Consider the following 20,961-nt stretch of genomic DNA (forward strand, 5'->3'; position numbering starts at 1 on the left):
TATGTGTGTATGTATAAATGTACGCATGTGTGTGTATATGTGTATGTGTGTATGTATGTATGTGTGTATGCATGTGTGTATGTATAAATGTATGCATGTGTGTATGTGTGTGTATGTGTGTATGTGTGTATGTGTGTGTATGTGTATATGTATGTGTGTATATGTGTGTATGTATGTATATATGTAAGTATGTATGTCGATATGTGTGCATGTATGTGTGTATGTGTATCTCTTCAAGTGTCATTCTCTGGGTCAGCAGCAGTGAGTAGAATGAATGCATCAGGACTCTCAGGCCCACCAGCATCTTGGTGCCTCATGCCACGACTGTTCCTACCTCAGAGGCTGTTGTGAGTCCTACATGGGCAGCATTGCCCAGCCTGACTGCTGCTTAATCATGTGACCCTGGGGTGCTGTGGGTGACTGTGGAGGAAGCACAGAATGCTAGGGTAGCTGCCCAGTGTCTGTTCCTCACCTCATCCCCAGCGACTGCCTCAACCCTTGCCCTCCTCCAGCCTTCACACCATTCTTGGGCCTCAGGCATCATGGCCACCTGAACTCAGGTTTATTCTTTCTATGATGGGAAAAGTTCCTGGCTTGCTACTGACTTGTGGACTTTCCAGTCGAGACGGAAGCCACGGGTGTAGCTGAGGTCATTCCACCCAGTGGCACCACAGCTGCCTGGTGGTGCTGAATAGGCTTTACGCCCACACCAAGAAAGGACACCAGAGGGCGCTCCAGCCCCCAGAAACTCAAAACTGCTTGTACCTGGGCCTAAGATCTGATATTGGGAGGAAGGACATGATTTTGCAGATTCCAACACACTGTGGTTTGATGCCGGCCGCACTACCCATCCTGCTGTGAGAGCTTGGGCGAGTCCCTTCATGTGTGAGCTCTGCTCTCCTCACCTGTGAGATACATGTGGAATGTGTGGTATAGTGGGTATGATCACGTGATAAACACATCCATTCCACTTACTGTTACCGTGGCTAACACGGGCCTCCTAAAATGGCCGCCTCGGCCTCCTTACACCCATCATGATTGTATGGCTAGGGTCAGTGCAAGGAGATGGGCAGATAGGGTCCTGACTGGGGTGGTCTGAGGACCTATAGAAGCCTCCAGACCCTCACCCTCATGGTACATGGAACAGGGAGACCCATAGCAGGCAGCAAGGCTGGAAGCCTTGAGTGTGCCCCAGACCTGCTGAGCATGCCAGAGGAAATCACTTCACTTCTCTGGGCTTTGGCTTAGGTTGGGCAAAAAGTGTGTAAGGTGGAGGGCTGGTGAGTACCTGAATCTGGAGCCATCCCAGACAGCTTCCTTAGACTTTCTACTGAACCAGTGTGTCGGGGGTACGGGGGCGCAGCTGGGGTAAGGAAGCCTCTGAGCAGGGTCCTTCCGAATTTGGTGGTGGCTGAAGGATGCAGGAGAGGCCTGAGGCTAAGACTGGGGAGATGGTTACTGAAAGTCATCCATTGCTGTGATGGAGGCTGGCCCTTTCCTCTACCCGCATGAAGGCTCACGTGGACCTGTGGGCTTACAGGACCCCCGCAGGAAGAAGGAGACAGGGTAATGTGGGCTAGGGGTGTCCAAGACGACCTTCAGAGATCCTCGCATGATGGGAAGGGCTGTAGTGGGTTGGATTAGCGCTTATCAAGGAGTGTCTTGCAGAATAGGTGCTGGAACGGGGTGAGGTGGAGAAGAGTGGCGAGCTAGGGAGAGACTGTGGAATATAACCATAGGAGCCCTTGGTATGTATGTTCGTGCTCATTGTGTAACAGTCAGGCTCAGTGAGTAAGGAACATCCCCTACACTTTGATGACTGATCTCTTTCCTTGAAGAATAGCTTGTGTAGTGTGCCACAATGTGCCCGCCCCCTGGGGAGCGCTGGTTTTGGAGAGGAATGTTTACAGTCCTTTGATCCAGGAAGTGGCTTCTGAGATCTTTGAGGTGGAGTGTAAGGTTCAGTGGAATGTAGTGGGTAGGGAATCTAATGCTTTTTAGCCACATGGTTTTGGTAAATGTTATTCATTTTACTGAACCCCAGAAGAGAATGTCTCAGTATCAGACACAGTAAGAGTGACGTTCCTGGGTGCACTGAGTATCTATCCAGTAGTCGGAAGTTTCCTTCCCTCAGTCCTGTACCCCCTCTGTTATCTACTTCACCAGACCTCCTCCCCTGGACTAACACTGTCCCCTTGACCTGACAGAAAGGAGGCGTGGCATCTGGATTCAAACACGTGGTACCCAACGAGGTGGTGGTGCAGAGGCTCTTCCAGGTCAAGGGACGCCGTGTAGTCCGTGCCACTGAAGTACCTGTGTCCTGGGACAGTTTCAACAACGGTGACTGCTTCATTCTGGACCTGGGAAATGTGAGTCTTGCCTGCCCTTTCCCAAGGCCACTGTGGTGAACTTGGCCAGGTCTGACTCTGGGGAGGGGAAACACTGGTGAAGGGGTGCATGAATACTTGGGGGATAGAGACCAGAGGCTGACAGAGGTGTCAGGCGGGCAGATCTAGATTGGATAAGTCTGGTACTAGATTACCACATGTAGACTCAAGCTTGTCTTGCATGTGTACACGGACCTCGGGTTCCCATCACTCACACAGTGATCTTGAAATGCAGCCTCTCTGATATCTGACACACAGTTATATGCCCTTTAAAATATAGACACTCACCTCTAAGCACATGGCAGCTATGGGCAAACCTGAAGGTCCTCGTCCACTATGGACACTAACCCTACAGTGAGTGCCCACACATACAGACCTGGATGGACCCATAGTGTACATGCGACATAAACATCACAGGTTGCCTATGTACCTAGTATGTGATGCTGTGTGTGGTACGCATGCCAAGGCCTGCTTACAGGTTAATGGTGATGCTTCTCACATACTCCGCATGAGCACAAACCCGCAGACGGTTACAGCCAGACATTGTGCCCTAAAACTTCTGTGCACATGAGCCTGTGGTATGTGTAAGGGTGTTTGAGGTGCATATTCATCTGTGTACCATGTGTACCTGATCCCTACAGAGGTCAGAGGAGGGACGTGGCTCCTCTGGGACTGGAGTTATAGATGGCTGTGAGCGTCCATGTGAGTGCTGGGGGTCAAACCCGGATGACCTGAGAGAGCGTCCAGTGCTCTAGAGCTGCCTTTTAGGCTTCAGTGTAGTTTTTTTAAAGTGACATGGCAAGCTGTGCTATACTCCCAGCTGCTGTTCTGTATCTCACCCAGCGAGCGTACCTGCAAACTCCTAACTGTAGATCAGGAAACAGCATCACAGCTCTCTGCAAAGCATTGGCTGTTCCTCCCAGTCCCTCTGCCCTGAGGGCAGCCTTCAGAACTCTCAATCGGATAGACTCGGTTTGTTTGTTTTTTGGTTTTCTTGCACGTTTCTGAAATTATGTGCAGGAGACCGTCCTCTCTTATGTTGAATTCCTTTTTTCAACCGTGCATATCTGAGATTCCTCCATGTCGTTGGAGCTCACTCTTGCTTTGTGAGAGTCAACTCTACAGGGACTCAGTGGCTTCATTATTCCTGCTGTTGGTGGACTCTCGGTTGGTCTCTGGTTTGGGCTGTCCTGAACAATCTGTCACTTTCGTATCACACTCCATCATTGAAGGGATTCAGGGCAGAAACTCAGGTAGGAACTGAAGCAGAAACCATGGAGGCACAGTGTTTACCCGCCTGCCTAGGGATGTTGCTGCCCACAGTGGGCTGGGCTGCCCACATCAGTGACCAATCAAGACATGGCCACAGGCCAGTCTGATTTGACCAAGTCCTTAGTTGAGGATTCCTCTTCCCAAGTGACTGTAGGTTGTGTCACAATGTTAAATAATAAAAACAGTTAGCACACAGGCAAGATGTAGGTAGGTGGATGCTGCAAACAAATGACGCTTGCAGTTTTGCTTCTCTCCAGCAGGGGTCTCTATAACAGAAGCTCAGAGATGCTATAAACTTATAAGTAAAAGTTGATTTAGGCTCACAGGCTGAGGAGATCTGGCAGCACCATCTGGAGACTGACTGGGTGCTTTATTTATTTATTTATTTATTTATTTATTTATTTATTTAGGTTCCTTTTTTCGGAGCTGGGGACCGAACCCAGGGCCTTGCGCTTCCTAGGCAAGCGCTCTACCACTGAGCTAAATCCCCAACCCCTACTGGGTGCTTTATAAAATGGCCGGTGTAGACAGGCAAATGGCTATGTGTAAACCGGTCAAGATACAGGGTGATCTGTTCTGTAGTAGGAAAAACTGAACCTTGAAAAACGTTAATCCTGCTAATCACCTAAGAGCCAACAGAGTCCTTTCCCCCCAGCACTGCCACATGAACTTCAGAGGAACAAGTCATATGTAAGCCACAGAGGCCAGCGACCTAGATGTCATTGTGTAATTAGTATCCTCGAATGCAGATCACTTTGTTGGGTGGTGTGTGTGCGCTCTGCCAGCCCTCACCTGGGCAAGCACAGGCCACGGGCTTGCACATAGCCACAGTCTGCATATTGCTGTCCTGTCAGGCGAGCTTGGGCAGAGGCTGGACCCTGACTTCCTGGGGTCTCTGTCTTCTTACAGAATATCTATCAGTGGTGTGGCTCCGGCAGCAACAAGTTTGAAAGACTGAAGGCCACGCAGGTGTCCAAGGGCATCCGGGACAACGAGAGGAGTGGACGCGCCCAAGTACATGTGTCTGAAGAGGGTAGCGAGCCGGAAGCCATGCTCCAGGTGTCTGTGGGGAATGGGTGGGGACAGGGGACAGGCTACTTCTTCCTTCTTGGTGAAGATTGACTTAGTAAGGCCCCGTCCCTGCCTCTGAAGATCTTGCTTTGTTGTTTTTTGTTTGTTTGTTTGTTTGTTTGTTTGTTTGTTTTTGTTCTTTTTTTCGGAGCTGGGAACCGAACCCAGGGCCTTGCGCTTCCTAGGTAAGCACTCTACCACTGAGCTAAATCCCCAGCCCCCTGTTTGTTTGTTTTTTAACTTGGCCTGAATATTTAGGGAGTAGGAAGATAGCTTCCTGAAACTCTTAACTTCCCTGAGATCTTGAGCTGGATCCCCAGGATGTGAAGCACGCTGGGAGTGCATACCACACCCTTCAGCAAGGAGGACCAAGTCTTCCAAAGAAGCAGACTAGGAAAGAGGTCCTCCCAACAGTTCTTGAGGACTAGCCGAAATAATTGAGACCCAGCCGTCAGTGTCCTCTTCTGACGTGCCTGTTTATTTATGGCTCCTTTGGTTAACTGATGGGATTGTCTGCTCTGCTACCACATTTTGAGAATCTGCCAACAGAGAGGCAAGGCTCCCCAGGAGAAGGAGGGGTCGAAGCCTCTTCTCTGTGCCACTTTGCTCCTACTTGCTGGGGACATCTAGTTCCGGTTTTTTGCAAAGGAATTTTATTGGGGTGGGGGGAAGGTCCAGACACCAGGGACGGTTCCTGGGATGGAACAGAGAAAACGTAAGCTGTGTAGTGATGACAGCTGAGGGTCTAATTCTGACAGCCTCCTAGAAGCAGTGTAGACAAGCAAGCCAGTCTTTCTAGCTCTCCATTCCTCTCTGTGAATGGAGGGTGGTAAGTAAGATCCCCTCCAGTCCCAGTGAGGTGTTTGCCAATTGCCTTTGACTCAGATGCTCAAATCCAAAGCAGACGACTGGGGGAAGGTCCAGCCTGGGGGCGGGGCGCAGGGAGGGAAGGACAGCTGGTAGGAGAAGTGAGCTCTTTCTCAGAAGAAGTAGATTCAAGATGTCAGGGCCAGACAGGTTCCATGTGGAACATGGACATGGCTGTCTGTGAGGCCTGGCCTCCTGCGGAGCTCTCTCAGAAACCGCCATGCTCACTGATGCTCTTTCACCCCATTGACACTTCCTCCAGGTGCTGGGCCCCAAGCCGGATCTGCCTCAGGGCACCGAGGACACAGCCAAGGAAGATGCTGCCAACCGAAGGCTGGCCAAGCTCTACAAGGTGAGCCCCAGGGTATTATTTTCCATAGTACATGCAGGGTCAGGCCAGGAGGCAGGAGGCCCTGCTGTCCCTGGCTGCTCTGGCTGGGGAACTGAGGTCCCAGGTCCCAGGGTGTCTGTTATTCTCCTGAAGCCGGAGAGCAAGAGGGGATGCCAAGCTCATCTGGACCGTGCAGTACTTGGTTCCCCGCCCCTTCCCTGCAAAGGAGAAACAGCTTTTGTTGTTTTGGTTTGCTTGGGTTAGGTTTGTGGGTTTTGTTATCAACTGTCAGGATCTGGTCTGCCTGTACAGCCTAGGCTAGCTTTGATCCTCATGTCTTCTAAGTCCTGGGGTTACAGGTCACCACCACTGTGTCCAGCCAGAGGGTCATCTTTGCAAAATTTTGTAGGATTTCTGGGAGTCTGCGCTGGGGCGCCAGGGACGACAGAGTGTCTTAGGAAAACACTACACTACGAGCCAGGGAGGGGTGATGACTTCCTTGTGTGCACTTGAGTCTGTGTTTCCATGTTTCGGCCCATGCTGGACTTGGCTTGCACACACCAGGCAGATGCCAGCCCTTGTCCCTTCCCTGTCTTTATAGAATCTGGAATGAGACTTGTGGGCTTTGCTGTGTGATGGTCCCCAGCTCCCCAATCTCCCTCCCCAGGGACTCAGAAGTCCCTGCTTACCCAGAGCCGGTCTTGTGAAATTTGGGTAGCGGACATCTCTTGTTTCTACGTTGAATGTATTCCTTATATTGGAATTTCTTAGATTTATGGAAATCTTGCAGATTGTCCACAGCCCTAATCCAGCTTCTCCTTAGCCTAATGTAAACAAACAGGCTCGTTGGTCAGCTAAGCGACCGAGACTGGTGACTGCTGTCCACCAATTACAGGTGTGATTCTGGTTCTCCCAAGTTCCTTCCCAGCAGGGTCGAGGCTGGCACACCATGTTTGCCTGTTGTCATTTTTCTTTTCGTTGTTCATGATTTCAAAAGCTTTCCAGAAAGCTCTACGTCTTCTCAGAGGCCCCGCGCTTTTATTAAGACAAGGTCTCACGTATCCCAGGCTGGCCTTCAACTCTCTACTGGCTAAGGATAAGTTTCTGATCTCCTGCCTCTACTGCCTTCTAGGACTGCAGGTGCGCACCATGACCCCTGGTTTATGTGGTGCTAGGGGAATAGAACCTCAGGCTTTGTGCGTGCTAGGCCAGTACTCCATGCTTGACCTCAAGCCCCTCCTCCCTTCCGTGTACCCACTCTTCTAATCCGGGTGCAGTAGCATCTATGCTACATGCGAGGTGGAAAAGCCAAAGAAGCCTGGGCTGTGCTGCAGAGCTGGGTGGGCCCAGATGTTGATCTGCCCCTCCGCCTGCCTCTGGTGCTCACACATCCCCTTCTCTGTCCCCCCAGGTCTCCAACAGTGGAGGCAGCATGTCAGTCTCCCTCGTGGCTGACGAGAACCCCTTCGCCCAGTCCGCCCTGAGATCCGAGGACTGTTTCATCCTGGACCACGGCAGAGATGGGAAAATCTTTGTTTGGAAAGGTATGGGGCGGGTCCTGGTCACTACAGGTTTCTAGGATCTCAGTCACAGGGAGAACAGAGCGCTAGAGGCTGCTGGGACAATGAAGGCAGTCGGGATCTTGAATCAGTGTCTCATTTTGCAGTTGATTCACTGTATGATCTTAGGCCTTGCTGGACCAGAGTCCCTGTACGGGCTCAAATGAATGTTTGCCAATTGTGTGACAAGATCAGTCCTCCAAGAAGTTAATAGACACTGTATAATGCCTCTGTGTGTGTGTGCATACATACATACATATACACATACATACATGTATACATATACACACATATAAACATATATACACATATATGTATACATTGCATATACATATACAATTTTTTTGGAGCTCTGTGGGCCCAGTGCTTCCTGGGCCCCAGCATTCTGAACAGGGTTAAATAGTATGTTATAAGACTTGGAACTCTCTGCTAGGTGCAGGCCCTTTTATGAAGGAAATTGTGCCAGGGGGCACCAGGGAAATCCTTGTGGATGGGTAGCTCCTGTGAGGCTCTTGGGTCCAGGTTGTTTCTGAGAGCCCAGAGATATCTGAGAAGACCCCAAGTGCTTCCTCAGACGTTGACAGTGACCCTGGGAAAAGGGAAGGGAGGGAAGTGGGTAGAGGCAAGAACTTGAGAGGCTAGCTGTCGGAGGGATGTGGGCATGGACTGGTCATGGCCTCTCCTGACGCTTCAAGGGGCGGGAACAGAGAGCAGACTGGATGGGGAAGGATAGTCTTGGAAGCCTTGAACGGAGGCTTCTGTGTAAAGCGTGCAGCCTGGGTATCTGAACTGAATCTGCAGGCTAATTTCCTATGACCGCTCTCAGATCCCCATTTCCTTATATATGAGAGGGCACAAGTCAGCCATGACCTCCGTGATTTAAGGCTGTTGTGCGGATTAAATGGAGTTATTTGTGTGTGGTTCTGGCACCGAATCTGTGCTCAGTAAATCAACCACAGAGGTTGTCATCGTTGCTGGCCAGGATGGGGAGGGAGTGTCTCTTGGAAGTAGCAACCCTCAGCGCTTGGGGTGGTGCTCCTGGCTACTGTCTAAGTGTAAGGAGAGTAGGGAGGTGGGCTGGCTACCCCTTTCCAGGGACCTCTGGCTGCTAACCTTGCGTTGTTCCTCTGATTTCTGGCAGGCAAGCAGGCCAACATGGATGAGCGGAAGGCTGCCCTCAAAACAGCCTCTGACTTCATCTCCAAGATGCAGTACCCCAGGCAGACCCAGGTGAGGTTCTGATGCCAGGAAGAGGCGTGTTCAGTGGGGGCGAGGGTCCCCCATCCTCCTCAGGGACCAGCCAGGCACCTGAGGCTCCCTAAGACCCCTGCTAGCCAGCTTTGCCACATCCTGAGCCTCTCCTCCCTTCCTAGGTTTCAGTCCTCCCGGAGGGCGGCGAGACTCCTCTCTTTAAGCAGTTCTTCAAGAACTGGCGGGACCCAGACCAGACAGACGGCCCTGGCCTGAGCTACCTCTCCAGCCACATTGCCAACGTGGAGCGCGTGCCTTTCGATGCTGCTACACTGCACACCTCCACCGCCATGGCTGCCCAGCACGGCATGGATGATGACGGAACTGGCCAGAAACAGGTAATCGGAACCACAGTTCTATGGCAAAGGATTCCACAGGCCAGGCTCAGTCACCGGTCCCGTTACACCAGCTAAAGGATGTTAAAGGGCAGACTGAGGCTTTATCCATGTAGCCAAACTGGGGAGAACAAGAAAAGGGGCCTCAAGAGCCACCCAAGTCCATCTTCATGACATGGGCACGAGCTTTGCCTTTAAATATGGGGAGAATTGAGGCTAGAGGTGCGTGTGTTTGAAGAAGCAGTCTTGGGCCAAGGATGGTGTGGTTAATCATCTCAGATCTGGTTTGAAAGGCAAGGCCAGTTTGACTCCAAGGTTCTGTCCCCCATCTCTTGGATGTTCACCATCACTGGAGGCGACCAGCCCCTCACCAGTGAGCACAGGCTCAGGACAATGACTTATCCGTGCGCCTTCAGCCTTGGAAGCGCAAAGGCAGGTGAGATGGGTTCAAGACTCCCCTGAGGAGGTAACCTGTCTACAAGCAGAGCTGAGCGAGTGGCCCAGACCTAAGCAAGATGGAGGATTCTATGTCCTCCTGGCTTCAGTTACCCCGTGAGCCAGTGCTTTCTAACAAAAAGCAGTTTTTAAGTACTTGTCGAGTATCGCCATGCCTGGGCTGGCTTTGGCTAGATGCCTTCCTTCCCTGTTTCCTACTACGGCTCTGCCACACTGAGAGTGTTTCTCTCAAGTTTTCACCACAGTCGTGGTGCATGAGATTCTTTACTTCCACTTTGTTTTCTGGCAACAAACATTCCCTGAGTACCTGCTGTGTAGGTGCCCAGACCCCATCTTCTTCCTAAGGAGTGCCTGGGTGGCAGGGGGAGGGGACCACAGTCATACTAGAGCCTTGAAATCTGTTGTTCCGAAGGGAAGCTGACTGGAAGCTCTGGGATTTTGTGGGAACGCAGGAAGGGCAGTGGGAGTGGGGTGGCTGGGATTGGCTAGCACAGTAGGAACAGGAGTTTGCTGGGGTGGGGGGAGTAGGGGACACATTCCAGGCAGGACCTGCTATTTGAGGAGGATGGTGCCGGTGGCATCGTCAGGAGAGACCATGAATGCAGTTCATGGAGTACAGCAGTAATAAAATATTTTGGGTTTTCTTTTGATTTTAGTAGATGTATGACAGATTTGATTCCGTGCTTTAAAAGCCCGCCGTAAAAATAGGTGGGAGGCAGAAACATGACCTGGAACATCTGGAGTGGGGGTCGTTGTGATCGGTTAGGGGAGAGATGGAGAGGGGACCCGGGAGTGGGAAGACAGGGTGGAGAGGTGGAGGTGTGTTCATAGATGCTTAGAGCCCAGAGTCCATTCCCGGCCAGCGTCCACTGTTTCCTTCCCTAAGAGGCATAGGACAGTCACCATTACTGTCGTGGGTGCTGTTCTTTCCTGGCTACTGGACGGTGTGTAGAGGAGGCAGCGAATGCATTTGGTAGACTGAGAGTTGAGCCTGGTCATTTACCCAACCTCTCTGAGCCTTACTTGCTCATTGTAAAATGGTCTTTGAGCCATCACCTTCGAGACTCCACACTGCAGGCTCAATGCCTCCACTTGACCACCAGGTGTCACTGCAGAGCCTCCCAATGACCAATCACTAGAACTGTCTGTACAGATCCGCCTGCCGAGGGATCATTCTGAGGCCATCAACTATGGCCCCGAGGAATGAGGTGTCCCATCAAATCCACAGGGAGAGTGGAAATATTGGTGGTATAATGTCGATCCTGTTAATAGCCGTTGAGCCTAATAGAGCCAGCTCCTGGTAAGGGGGGAGGGGTGTCATGGCGCCTTCATGACTAGAATTTAAGGCTTGGCACCATTTAAGGATGTTGTCACCATCAGTTTTCAGGTGAGAAAACCGAGGCTCTGAGAGGTGCCATCGAAAGTCATATGACCTCTCAAGGGGCGGGGCTTAGGGTTTGACTCAGGCCTGGCTCAATCTCTAATCTAGAGCTGTGTTGAGGGGCTCTTCAGGGGGAAGGGCAGATCATCTGGTCAGGTGTTGTAGGGAGAACCAGAGTAGGAACCCTGGGATCATAGCTCGCTATGCCTTTCAGTAGCTCTGTGTGCTGGGCAAATTGTTTAATTTGGCTTGGGTCTGGATGGCACCCCACTCCCATGAAAAACTTGCCCCGTTCTCTACACTGTCCAGTATACTGGGGTCTCCAGCTCCCCCAGGGTGACCGAGCGCACACTGTGGTGTCTGACCTCAGCTCTGTCTCTGCAGATCTGGAGAATTGAAGGTTCCAACAAGGTACTGGTGGACCCCGCCACATACGGCCAGTTCTATGGAGGTGACAGCTACATCATTCTGTACAACTACCGCCATGGTGGCCGCCAGGGACAGATCATCTACAACTGGTGAGGGCCTGGGCTGTCTGCTGGGTCTTAGGGGGATTGTGTGGGGGCCACGACTGTGCCTGATATGCTGACAAGGGAAGAGACTGAGTTGATCTGACGGAGTCTGGAGTCTGCGGGCCTGAACTTGCTAGGACCCATTCTTACGCAGAGTAACAACCTTGACCTTCTTGTCATCAGAATATGACATGCCCAACCTAGGGACAGAGACACATCAACCCAGCAGCTCCTGCCAGGCAGTGCCAAGTTCTAATACCAGTTTATCCTTTCAGAGGACGGATATATATATATATATATATATATATATATATATATATATATATATATACATATATACAAACATATATATATTTCTGTAATACGGGATAGATCTGATATATATGTGTATATATGTATATATATATCAATTACAATAATTATTTAAATAATTGTTTTATAACAGAGCATAGAATCACATTGCTCCAGACCCAAAGCAAAGCCCAAAGGTGTCATTCTGAACTTTTCGTTACACCTGTGACTCATCTGCCAAGCCCCACCCTTTCCTCTTGAGCAGTTTGGCAATTTTCATTTACCCTTTTGGCATAATTACCGGAAGAATGTATAATGTAAGCACACACTAAGCTCATTGCCCTGTAGCTGGCCCTTTGGCTATTACCTTCCTGGAAGCCAACAGCTTCCTGATTGTGGGTTTGTGTCCGACAAATTGCCATTCCTTTGGGTTGCTGTACCCTGGCTTATTGACAAGCTCCCACACCCAGGCATACTCGGGTGCTAGTCTGCTATACCATCAGCGTTGATGACTGTTAGCAAGCAGGTGGGTGTTCAGAGAAGTCTCTGTGGTGAGTTCCCAGGAGTGGATCGTCAGACCCAGGGAGTCAATGGACCTGTCATTTTGATAGATAGCTACCGTTTCCCAGCTAGCGTTTGGGGCCTTTCATATCCCTGTATTTCTGCCAGCTACAGGCTGGAGACCCTGTTTCCCTGGCCCCGTCTCAGTAGACTGTGTTGATAAACTCCTGGATCCTTGTCAACCTGATAGTTTATAAAGTGGTATCTTATTAGATTTTAAATTTGCACACTTGTGCGCACACTGACAGCTCTGGGACCCTCCTCTAGCACTGAAAGGCAAGCAGTAAACTGGTGTCTCTGTTGCTAGACAACGTCAGACTTTCGTCTGAACAATAGTTGTCACATTTCTTCCCCGTTGAAGTTTTCATTTTGAAATAATTTTAGACCCACTGAAGAGTTGCTAAAAACAAAACAAAAAAAAAAAAAGAAAGAAAGAAAGAAAAAAAAGAAAACAAAACAAGAAACCCTGGTCAGTTCTCACATACGCTCTGTCCCGCCGGCTTCCCTTCATAGCCTAGGCCGCTGTGAGGCAGCTGTTGCAGGACTGTGCACCTGTCTGTGTCTACTCCGTTTCACCAGATCTCCATTCTTCAGTCTTTCCTGGCCCGGGCCCTAACCCAAGATCCCGTGGGACATCTCTAGTGCTTAGGACCCAGTCCCCTCAGCCTTCTGGGATTATAACATAGCCTGCCCTTTTCCTTTATGACCATAAACCCACAAAGAGTGGTGCTCAGGAATCATGCACACGGACTGTTGGGCAACCCCATACTTTTAAAAGCATCTGCTGTGTTTCAGTTTTTCGAGACAGGGTTTTTCTGTGGAGCCCTGGCTGTCCTGGAAACCAGGTTGGCCTTGAACTCACCGAGATCCACATGCCTCCACTTCCTGAGTGTTGTCACCATAGGCGTGCACCACCACTGCCTGGCTGAGAGCGTCAGCATTTTAAAGCTAAATACGGATCTCATTATTGCAGGGACATGGGGATGCTGGAGTTTGAACCCAGAGCCTGGTACACGCTAGGCAAGCCACTGCCAGTGATCTATAAATAATCTCTGTACCCCCCTTTTTTTGCCTTTTATTTTGAGGCAGAGTCTCACTAATAATTTGCCCATGCTGGCCTTGAACTTTCAATCCTTCTCCATTAACTCCCCAGGTAGCTGAGACTACAGGCCTATATCACTAAGTTCAACATACCATACAAAATCCTTAGGAGGCTTTTTGACATATGGTGTATACCAGATACAGTAGTATAAGGCCCAGCCTTGACAAGAAGCTGAGGTGGGGGGACCTAGAGTCTCCCTAACTCTCCCTCTCAAGGCAGTTACCACACACAATGACAAAGCTGTTGTCTCTGGCTTGCCCCATGGTCCCTGCACTTCTCTATCCCAGTCCCATTCCTACCACCAGCAGCTGCACGGGTTACTAGAGCTCAGGGCAAGGAAGAGGCCCAGAGCTCTATAGAAACTAGAGCTGTGTCTCTCCCCCTCTTCTAGGCAGGGTGCCCAGTCTACCCAGGATGAGGTCGCTGCTTCAGCCATCCTGACTGCCCAGCTGGATGAGGAACTGGGAGGAACTCCTGTCCAGGTGAGCCAGATCAGTGCCTCTTAGGGCTTCAGCCAGGGCCTCGTCTGTCTGCTCACTTAGCTGCTTGATTATTCATACAGTGATCCATGCATCTGCCCACTCACCCACTCACTCATCCATCCACCCACCCACCCATCCATCCATCCACCCACCCATCCATCCACACATCCACCCACCCATCCATCCACACATCCACCCACCCATCCATCCATCCATCCATCCATCCATCCATCCATCCACCCCCACCCATCCATCCACCCACCCACCCATCCATCCACCCATCCATCCACACATCCATCCATCCATCTATCCACCCACCCACCCATCCATCTATCCATCCATCCATCCATCCATCCATCCATCCATCCATCCATCCACCCACCCACCCATCCACCCATCTATCCATCCACACATCCATTCATCCATCCATCTATCCATCCACCCACCCACATATCCACCCATCCATCTATCCATCATCCATCCATCCATCTATCCATCATCCATCTATCCATCATCCATCTATCCATCCATCCACCCACCTATCCATCCATTTATCTACCCACCCATCCATTCACCTACCCATTCATCCATCTACTTATATATCTACTTATCTACCCACCTACCCATCCATCCACTCACCCACCCATATATCTATCTATCTGTCTGTCTGTCTGTCTGTCTGTCTGTCTATCAGCTTACCTACTCATGTAATAAATATTTATGCTGGGCTTCTGTGCACTAGACTTAATGTCAGAACCCAGATAAATAGACACTGTCCTTACATGGCAGTGTCTCCATACCCTCCCTTGGCTGTCCAGCAGGGGATGACACAGTTGATCCCTGCAGGGCACATTTGGGATGAGAAAATCCATGTGCTATGTTTAGATCTGAGTAAGAAGACAGGCTAGGGACAGGGGAGAGTTTGGACTTGGGGCCACATGGGGGTACAGCGGTGTCTTCAGACATGAAAGCTCTTCGCATGCTCTCACCCTCTCATGTGTCTGGGACTGACATCAGCATTCTGGGAGAATGTACTCAAGCAGCCCACCCTTCCTTTTAAGGTCATGTTTATAAACTCAGGCTTCCTTGGTTCTTGGACCAGACTCAGGGGCTGCGAGGCAAGGCTTCACAGGAGTGGATGGTGGGAAAACAACACCCAGGGGACCTGGGCAGTGACATCATCTCCAGCTTTCTCTCCTCAGTACCATGGTCCTGCAGGGTCATGGTGCTCCCTGCACAGTGCTCCCAACCATAGTCAGACACAGTGTGGTGGCCTTACTGGAAGAATGGTCCGGAGCCACACACAAGGAAAAAGAAAAAGAAAAGCTGACTTTCTCCTTTCTCACTGCCAGAGCCGAGTGGTCCAAGGCAAAGAGCCTGCACACCTCATGAGCTTGTTTGGTGGGAAGCCCATGATCATCTACAAGGGTGGCACCTCCCGAGATGGTGGGCAGACAACCCCTGCCAGTACCCGCCTCTTCCAAGTCCGGGCCAGCAGCTCTGGAGCCACCAGGGCTGTTGAGGTAATGCTGGGTCCCAGAACATGGGCAGGTCTGCCCTCCTGAAGTCTTCTAGGCCCAATGAGCAGACCTCCAGTGGCCTGGGGTTGGGTGGGCCTGGGTGGGAGGGGAGGAAGGAGATTTTCAGAGCTTCCTGTCCTAGCAGCCCCTTACCCCTCCGGGATCCCTCACACACTTTACATGTCTACCTTCTGTGCAGCCAGGACACCGCTCCTGATCCCGTTCTAGTAGACTCCTGTGGCCTTGGCACTGTGGAGAATTAGTCCATTACTGCCTTTGTTTTGAACATACAACTTCTGTTCATGCAGCCCCAAATTCCAGATAATTCTCCCTCACCACAGTGCATCCGAGAAACATGGGAATAAGCCAGACCGTTCAGTCTCCAAAGTTTGCTCTCCACTTCCCAGGAGAAGAAGTTTGTCCGCCTGTAGGGTCCCTAGGCTGTAAGGAGGGGGCAGACTTGTTCTTTCTGGCTCCTGATCAGCTGAGCACTGCCCGTCCCACCCCGCCTCCAGGTAATGCCTAAGGCTGGCGCTCTCAACTCCAATGATGCCTTTGTGCTGAAAACCCCCTCCGCTGCCTACCTGTGGGTGGGTACAGGAGCCAGTGATGCGGAGAAGACCGGCGCCCTGGAGCTGCTGAAGGTGCTGAGGGCCCAGCACGTGCAGGTGGAGGAAGGCAGTGAACCAGGTTCGAGCTGGGACCCACCGATTCCCACTGCCCGGGGCTCCATCTCCACATCCATCTCTCGGGCCTTCACCCTTCACGTGTGTTGATAGGATGAGGATGATAGCCAGTGATGGATGATCTCCTGTCTCCTGGAGAAAGGGGAACTTGGCGTAGATAGTCCAAGAGGGCCTCAGGGGATGATGCCCATTTTTTGTGAGAGAGATGAGTGACAGACAGAGAGAGGCGCCTCACCTTCAGATCTATAGAGAGGAAGGCCCCGCTTCCGCCCTCAGCCCTCTTATCTGCTGATGCTCAGAACCCTCCCTCCTTTTCTTGGTATCTCACAGAAACAGTGGAGGACAGCTTGGTCTGTGCGTACTGTGTCCACATGTGTGTGGACACGCAGCCTCTCTGAACAGCAGAGGCCTCTATTAGGATGGGTATTCTGTCCATGCACTCCCAACCCCAGTTTGCTGGCTGAAGGTCCCTGTGGCTTTTGAGGACTTGAAATGTGGCTGGTGGGAATGAGTGGACAGGAGGAAGTTGTATCGTCAGCAGTGATACATTTCTGTAGAAATGGCCCCAGATAGGCAAAACGCACATAGTCAGCAGGTATTGTAGAAAGAGCATGGAAATCTGACGTAAAAAAGATTTGCCTCCTGGCTTTTCCACTCCCAGGCTGTATTAGGTGAATTGCTGTCTCTGGGCCTTTACCACTTCATATGCTGAGTGGAGATAATTAGCCCCGCCCCATGTGCTCTCGTCTCCACGATGTGCCTTCTGCCCACTTACCCCCTCCAGTCCTTCCTTTCCGTTCCCCTCCATCTTGAGCCTCATGGGATCTTGAACTGGAGAGCAGCCGGCTGGATTTGGGCACAGTTTGGTCTGGGGTCTGGTGAGACGTGCTCATGGGGTTAGGGTTTCCCTTGGCAACTGATGTGATCTCCCCTCACAGATGGCTTCTGGGAGGCTCTGGGCGGGAAGACTGCCTACCGCACATCCCCCAGGCTTAAGGACAAGAAGATGGATGCTCATCCTCCTCGCCTCTTCGCCTGCTCCAACAGGATTGGGCGCTTTGTGGTGAGTCTAGGGGTGACGCCTCAGCTTGTGCCTAGGGAGGGAGACGGGTTCAGGGGTCAGTGAACCTCAGAGCCCAGAGAAAGTCCGATGGCCCAGGGCAGGGGAAGGGCCTCTGAAGGCAGATCATCTCTTTAAACTCATCCCGGAAACCAATGGGGCTGATGTTTCTTCCTTGACCTCCTTTGACCCTTCCCAGATCGAAGAGGTTCCTGGCGAGCTTATGCAGGAAGACCTGGCTACTGATGACGTCATGCTCCTGGACACCTGGGACCAGGTGAGTGGAGGGGAGAGGGAGAAGCCCTGGGTAAAGGGGGAAGCTGGACTCTTAGGTCTAAGATGAGCCACTATGGGGAGGGCATAGAAGGCCCAACCCCAGGTATTTCCAAGAGTGGCTGCAAGCCACACCTCCTCTCTGAGCCTCCATGTCCACGGCTGTAGCATGAAAGTGGTGGGACCTGCCTGACAGATACATGGCCTTTGGAATCTACTCGGAACCCTGGAGACCCAGGTCACATAACCCCACATCACTGTCACTCTCCCCTAGCTTCAGGGCAGTGTGAATCCCGGCTTTAAATATGTCTTTGCAAAAAGTCAAACTTAGTAGAGTGTCGTGTGCAGATGTAAGCTGTCCAGTGTCATTTGGAGGCTTGAAAATGTCACTCCCCAGCTCTGAGCCCTCTTGTGCCATCTGCTGGGGTAGCTGCTGTGGAGACCCCAGCTGGGAAGCCAACATCCATTCATTTATCCAGTATCAGTTGAGCATCTGCATGGCGCTCTGTGTTGGGAATGTTGGGAAGGAAGGATTGCATCAAGTTGACCTCTCCCCCCTCTGGACCTATTCCCGTGGGAGCGTCAAGTGCCTGCTCCCAGCATCCTCCAGGCTGTAGAATGGCTGAACACAAAGTCCCATGTCTTCCTCCCATGGGGCAGCTCTGGGACAGCTCAGTGGGAGGATCAGTGTTTGCAGCCTGAACAATGTGGCTGCCGTCAGTGACTAATCGGTCAGCGACATTACCTGCTTAAGCACCTCCTTGGCAGTCCTTGGCCAGTGTTTCTTAGCATCACTGTCTTCCAGCAAAATGCTGAGTGCTGGGGATTCTGAGGCAAGTCAAAGGGGCCCAGGACCAGTCCTGACTCAGACGGCTTCCCAGTTCTGTAAGGAACACGGCCGTAAATAAGGAAAAGCCATCGAGTCTGGCATTTTCTCGTCTAAGGCGTTTGATGATAAATAGCAGTCTCTCTCGAATGTGATTATCGTGGAAAAATAGTAAAAGTAGATGGCAGAGCTGGGGAGATGGCCCAGGGGATGCTACACTCGCGTGAATCTACACCTTTAAAGCTGTGACTCATGAGCTCTTAAAGAGAGCTTTCCAGCTCTGCCGTTGTATGGCATTGATTATTGGTGTGCAGGCTTGGGTGAGCACACGTGAGGAATGGTGTAGCCTGAGGTAAACTGGATCTACCCGTCAGCTTCATCCCAGTGAAGGTGATGGATGGCCCAGCTTCTAGATTCTCCCGAGTTTCAGGAGAAGCTGGGAGCCCAGATTCTTGTGCCACCATCAATAACTAGAATGGAAGACTGCACCGTTACAGGCCGACAGGTTAACGGCAACCATGTTTGTAGGTCACTGCTTGGCAGTTCTGCCCCGTCCTTCACAGTTGCTGTCTGAAGGCTGTTAGTTGTGGAGAATTTTGTCTTTTGCTGGCACCCAGGACCCATTTCCACCCTTGTTCTTCATGAGGCAGTGACTGACGCTGGCCCCTCTCACCTGATTTTCATTTCACATCTCACCTCCAGGTCTTTGTCTGGGTTGGAAAGGACTCTCAGGAAGAGGAAAAGACAGAAGCCTTGACCTCTGGTGAGGACCCAAGGCTCTGGGTGGGGGGATGTCTCTGGTTGTGGGTGGGGGTGGGTCTTGGGCTGTGGAGGGGTGGAGGGTTTGACTGTGGGTAGGAAGTGGGGTCTTTGGCTGTGGGTGGGAGTGAGATAAAAGTTGGGGGTTGATGGGAGCAGTTCTAATACTCAGCATCCATGGGGATGGGGACCTTCTGCTCAGTCTGAGCTAGAGCCCTGCTTGGGGTGATATCCCAGTAGTTGTTTGTGATGACCGGAGGCAATCGGTTTAAAGACAGAAGGTCTATTTTGGAAGTTTTAGCCCAGGTTGATTGACTCTGGTGAATGAACCTGTAGTGAGGCATTGAAGTGGGAAGTGTAGACAGAGCAAAGCCATGGGGACTTGGAGGGGAGATGTAAGCGTGGGGTCTCGCCTTCATCACCTTCAAGGAGCAGAAGATGCCACCTCTTAGAGAAGCTCTGAGGGATGTTCCAGGTCTAACCTATAGCAGATGTGAAGAGATCAATGTATCCCTTCAGAATGCCCGAGGGCTTGCTGGAGAAGGAAAGAAGCCGTGTCTAATTCCCAGCATGCTCTAGGGATTGCCTTGTTAGAGACCCCAAGTAGGAAGGCAGAATCCTGGAAGCTAATCCAGAGGCTTATTTAATAATCACCAGAGGGGAAGGGAATGATACACTCAGGGAAGGGCTGAGAACCTTGTGAAGCGGGAATTAAAGCTGAAATTTCTGTTCTTCCGTTTTGAGGGAAATTCATGTGTAGTCTTTGGTGGTGATCAGTAGGGCTATTCTCTCCCCAAGGAGAGCACACTGAGAGTCCCTGGGTTTCCTTCCCCTTGTGTGTCTGCAGCTAAGCGGTACATCGAGACGGACCCAGCGAATCGGGACAGGCGGACCCCCATCACTGTCGTTAGGCAAGGCTTTGAGCCTCCTTCCTTTGTGGGCTGGTTCCTCGGCTGGGATGATGACTACTGGTCAGTGGATCCCTTGGACCGGGCCTTGGCTGAGCTGGCTGCCTGAGTAAGGACCAGAGCTACCAATGTCACCAATCAGTGCCTTTGAGGGTTGTCCATCTCCCAGAGAGATCCTATGGCAAGCAGGAAAACTATAGTGTGTGTGTGCGTGTTTTTGTTTTTTTTTTTTACGATAGCCAAAACCAGCCCTGTGAAAACTCAGGGTCTTTGCAGAATTGCTTCAAGTATCTGTACTTTGGAAATAAAACCCAATAAAAGCTTTTCGAAGTGTGTTCTCCCCAGCTGTCTCATGCTTTCTGAATTCCATGGCTCTAGACCCTCCCTGTTCATGACCCTGGTGATCTGGAGGTACCAGGCGTCCCCACTGACTTGCCTGCAGGCCCCCTAATAGAGGCACTTGCTCAGCCTTTTCCCCAGATGACCCTGGCTTGTGTTTAGCAGACAAAAGCTAACAAAGCACAGGAAACCACTGAAGCAAGATGCAGGGCCGACCTAGGAGAGGCCAAGCGGGAAAGAAGGCTGAGGGGAAATCTCTAACCGTTTAGTACAGTAAAATTTGCAAAGCTTTCAGATAGGCCTGGGCCAAAGGTGAAATGTCTTGTCTTGTTTTAGTTTGACGGGATGGCCTGTTTTTGTTTCTTTTTCTCAAAACTGAACCCCAGATCCTGTTCAAGATAGACAAGTGCTCTCTGCCACTGAGCTTTATTCCTGACCCGTGTATGTGTGCGTGCGTGCGTGCGTGCGTGCATGCGTGTGCAGATGTCAGAGGACAACTTTGAAGAGTCCCGTCTTCTCTCCTGCCACTATGTCGGTTCTAGAGTTCAAACGCAGGCCACCAAGCTTGAGCCGAAAGCTCCATTACCTTCTGAGCAGCTTCGTGTCCTTCCTGAATCTTCCATTTGGTTTTTGGAAAGGGTCTCACACTGAGTTGCCCAGATTTGATTTGGATTGCAAATCGTCTCTCCCTCCCTCAAAGCTGAGATTCTAGGTATGTACCACCGTGTCTAG

General features: G+C 51.2%; 1 protein-coding gene across 14 annotated transcripts in view; it reads left to right on the forward strand.

The window, feature by feature from the left end:
- The window catches only part of Gsn (gelsolin), a 53,264-nt gene extending 33,030 nt beyond the window's left edge, over window positions 1–20,234 (forward strand). For 13 of the 14 annotated variants that reach the window (XM_087651484.1, XM_087651485.1, XM_087651489.1 and 10 more), the window contains 14 exons: window positions 2,208–2,369; window positions 4,569–4,718; window positions 5,860–5,949; window positions 7,340–7,472; window positions 8,629–8,717; window positions 8,861–9,076; window positions 11,295–11,428; window positions 13,768–13,858; window positions 15,211–15,381; window positions 15,894–16,068; window positions 17,003–17,127; window positions 17,324–17,401; window positions 18,926–18,986; window positions 19,830–20,234. In XM_087651484.1, the coding sequence (XP_087507610.1) occupies window positions 2,208–2,369; window positions 4,569–4,718; window positions 5,860–5,949; window positions 7,340–7,472; window positions 8,629–8,717; window positions 8,861–9,076; window positions 11,295–11,428; window positions 13,768–13,858; window positions 15,211–15,381; window positions 15,894–16,068; window positions 17,003–17,127; window positions 17,324–17,401; window positions 18,926–18,986; window positions 19,830–19,999 (1,845 nt within the window). In that variant the 3' untranslated portion in view covers window positions 20,000–20,234. 14 annotated transcript variants of the gene reach the window in all.
- The last annotated feature ends 727 nt before the right edge of the window (window positions 20,235–20,961 follow it).

Source organism: Rattus norvegicus, chromosome 3, assembly GCF_021556685.1.
Source record: "Rattus norvegicus strain SHRSP/BbbUtx chromosome 3, alternate assembly SHRSP_T2T, whole genome shotgun sequence".
NCBI classification, from domain to species: Eukaryota; Metazoa; Chordata; class Mammalia; order Rodentia; family Muridae; genus Rattus; species Rattus norvegicus.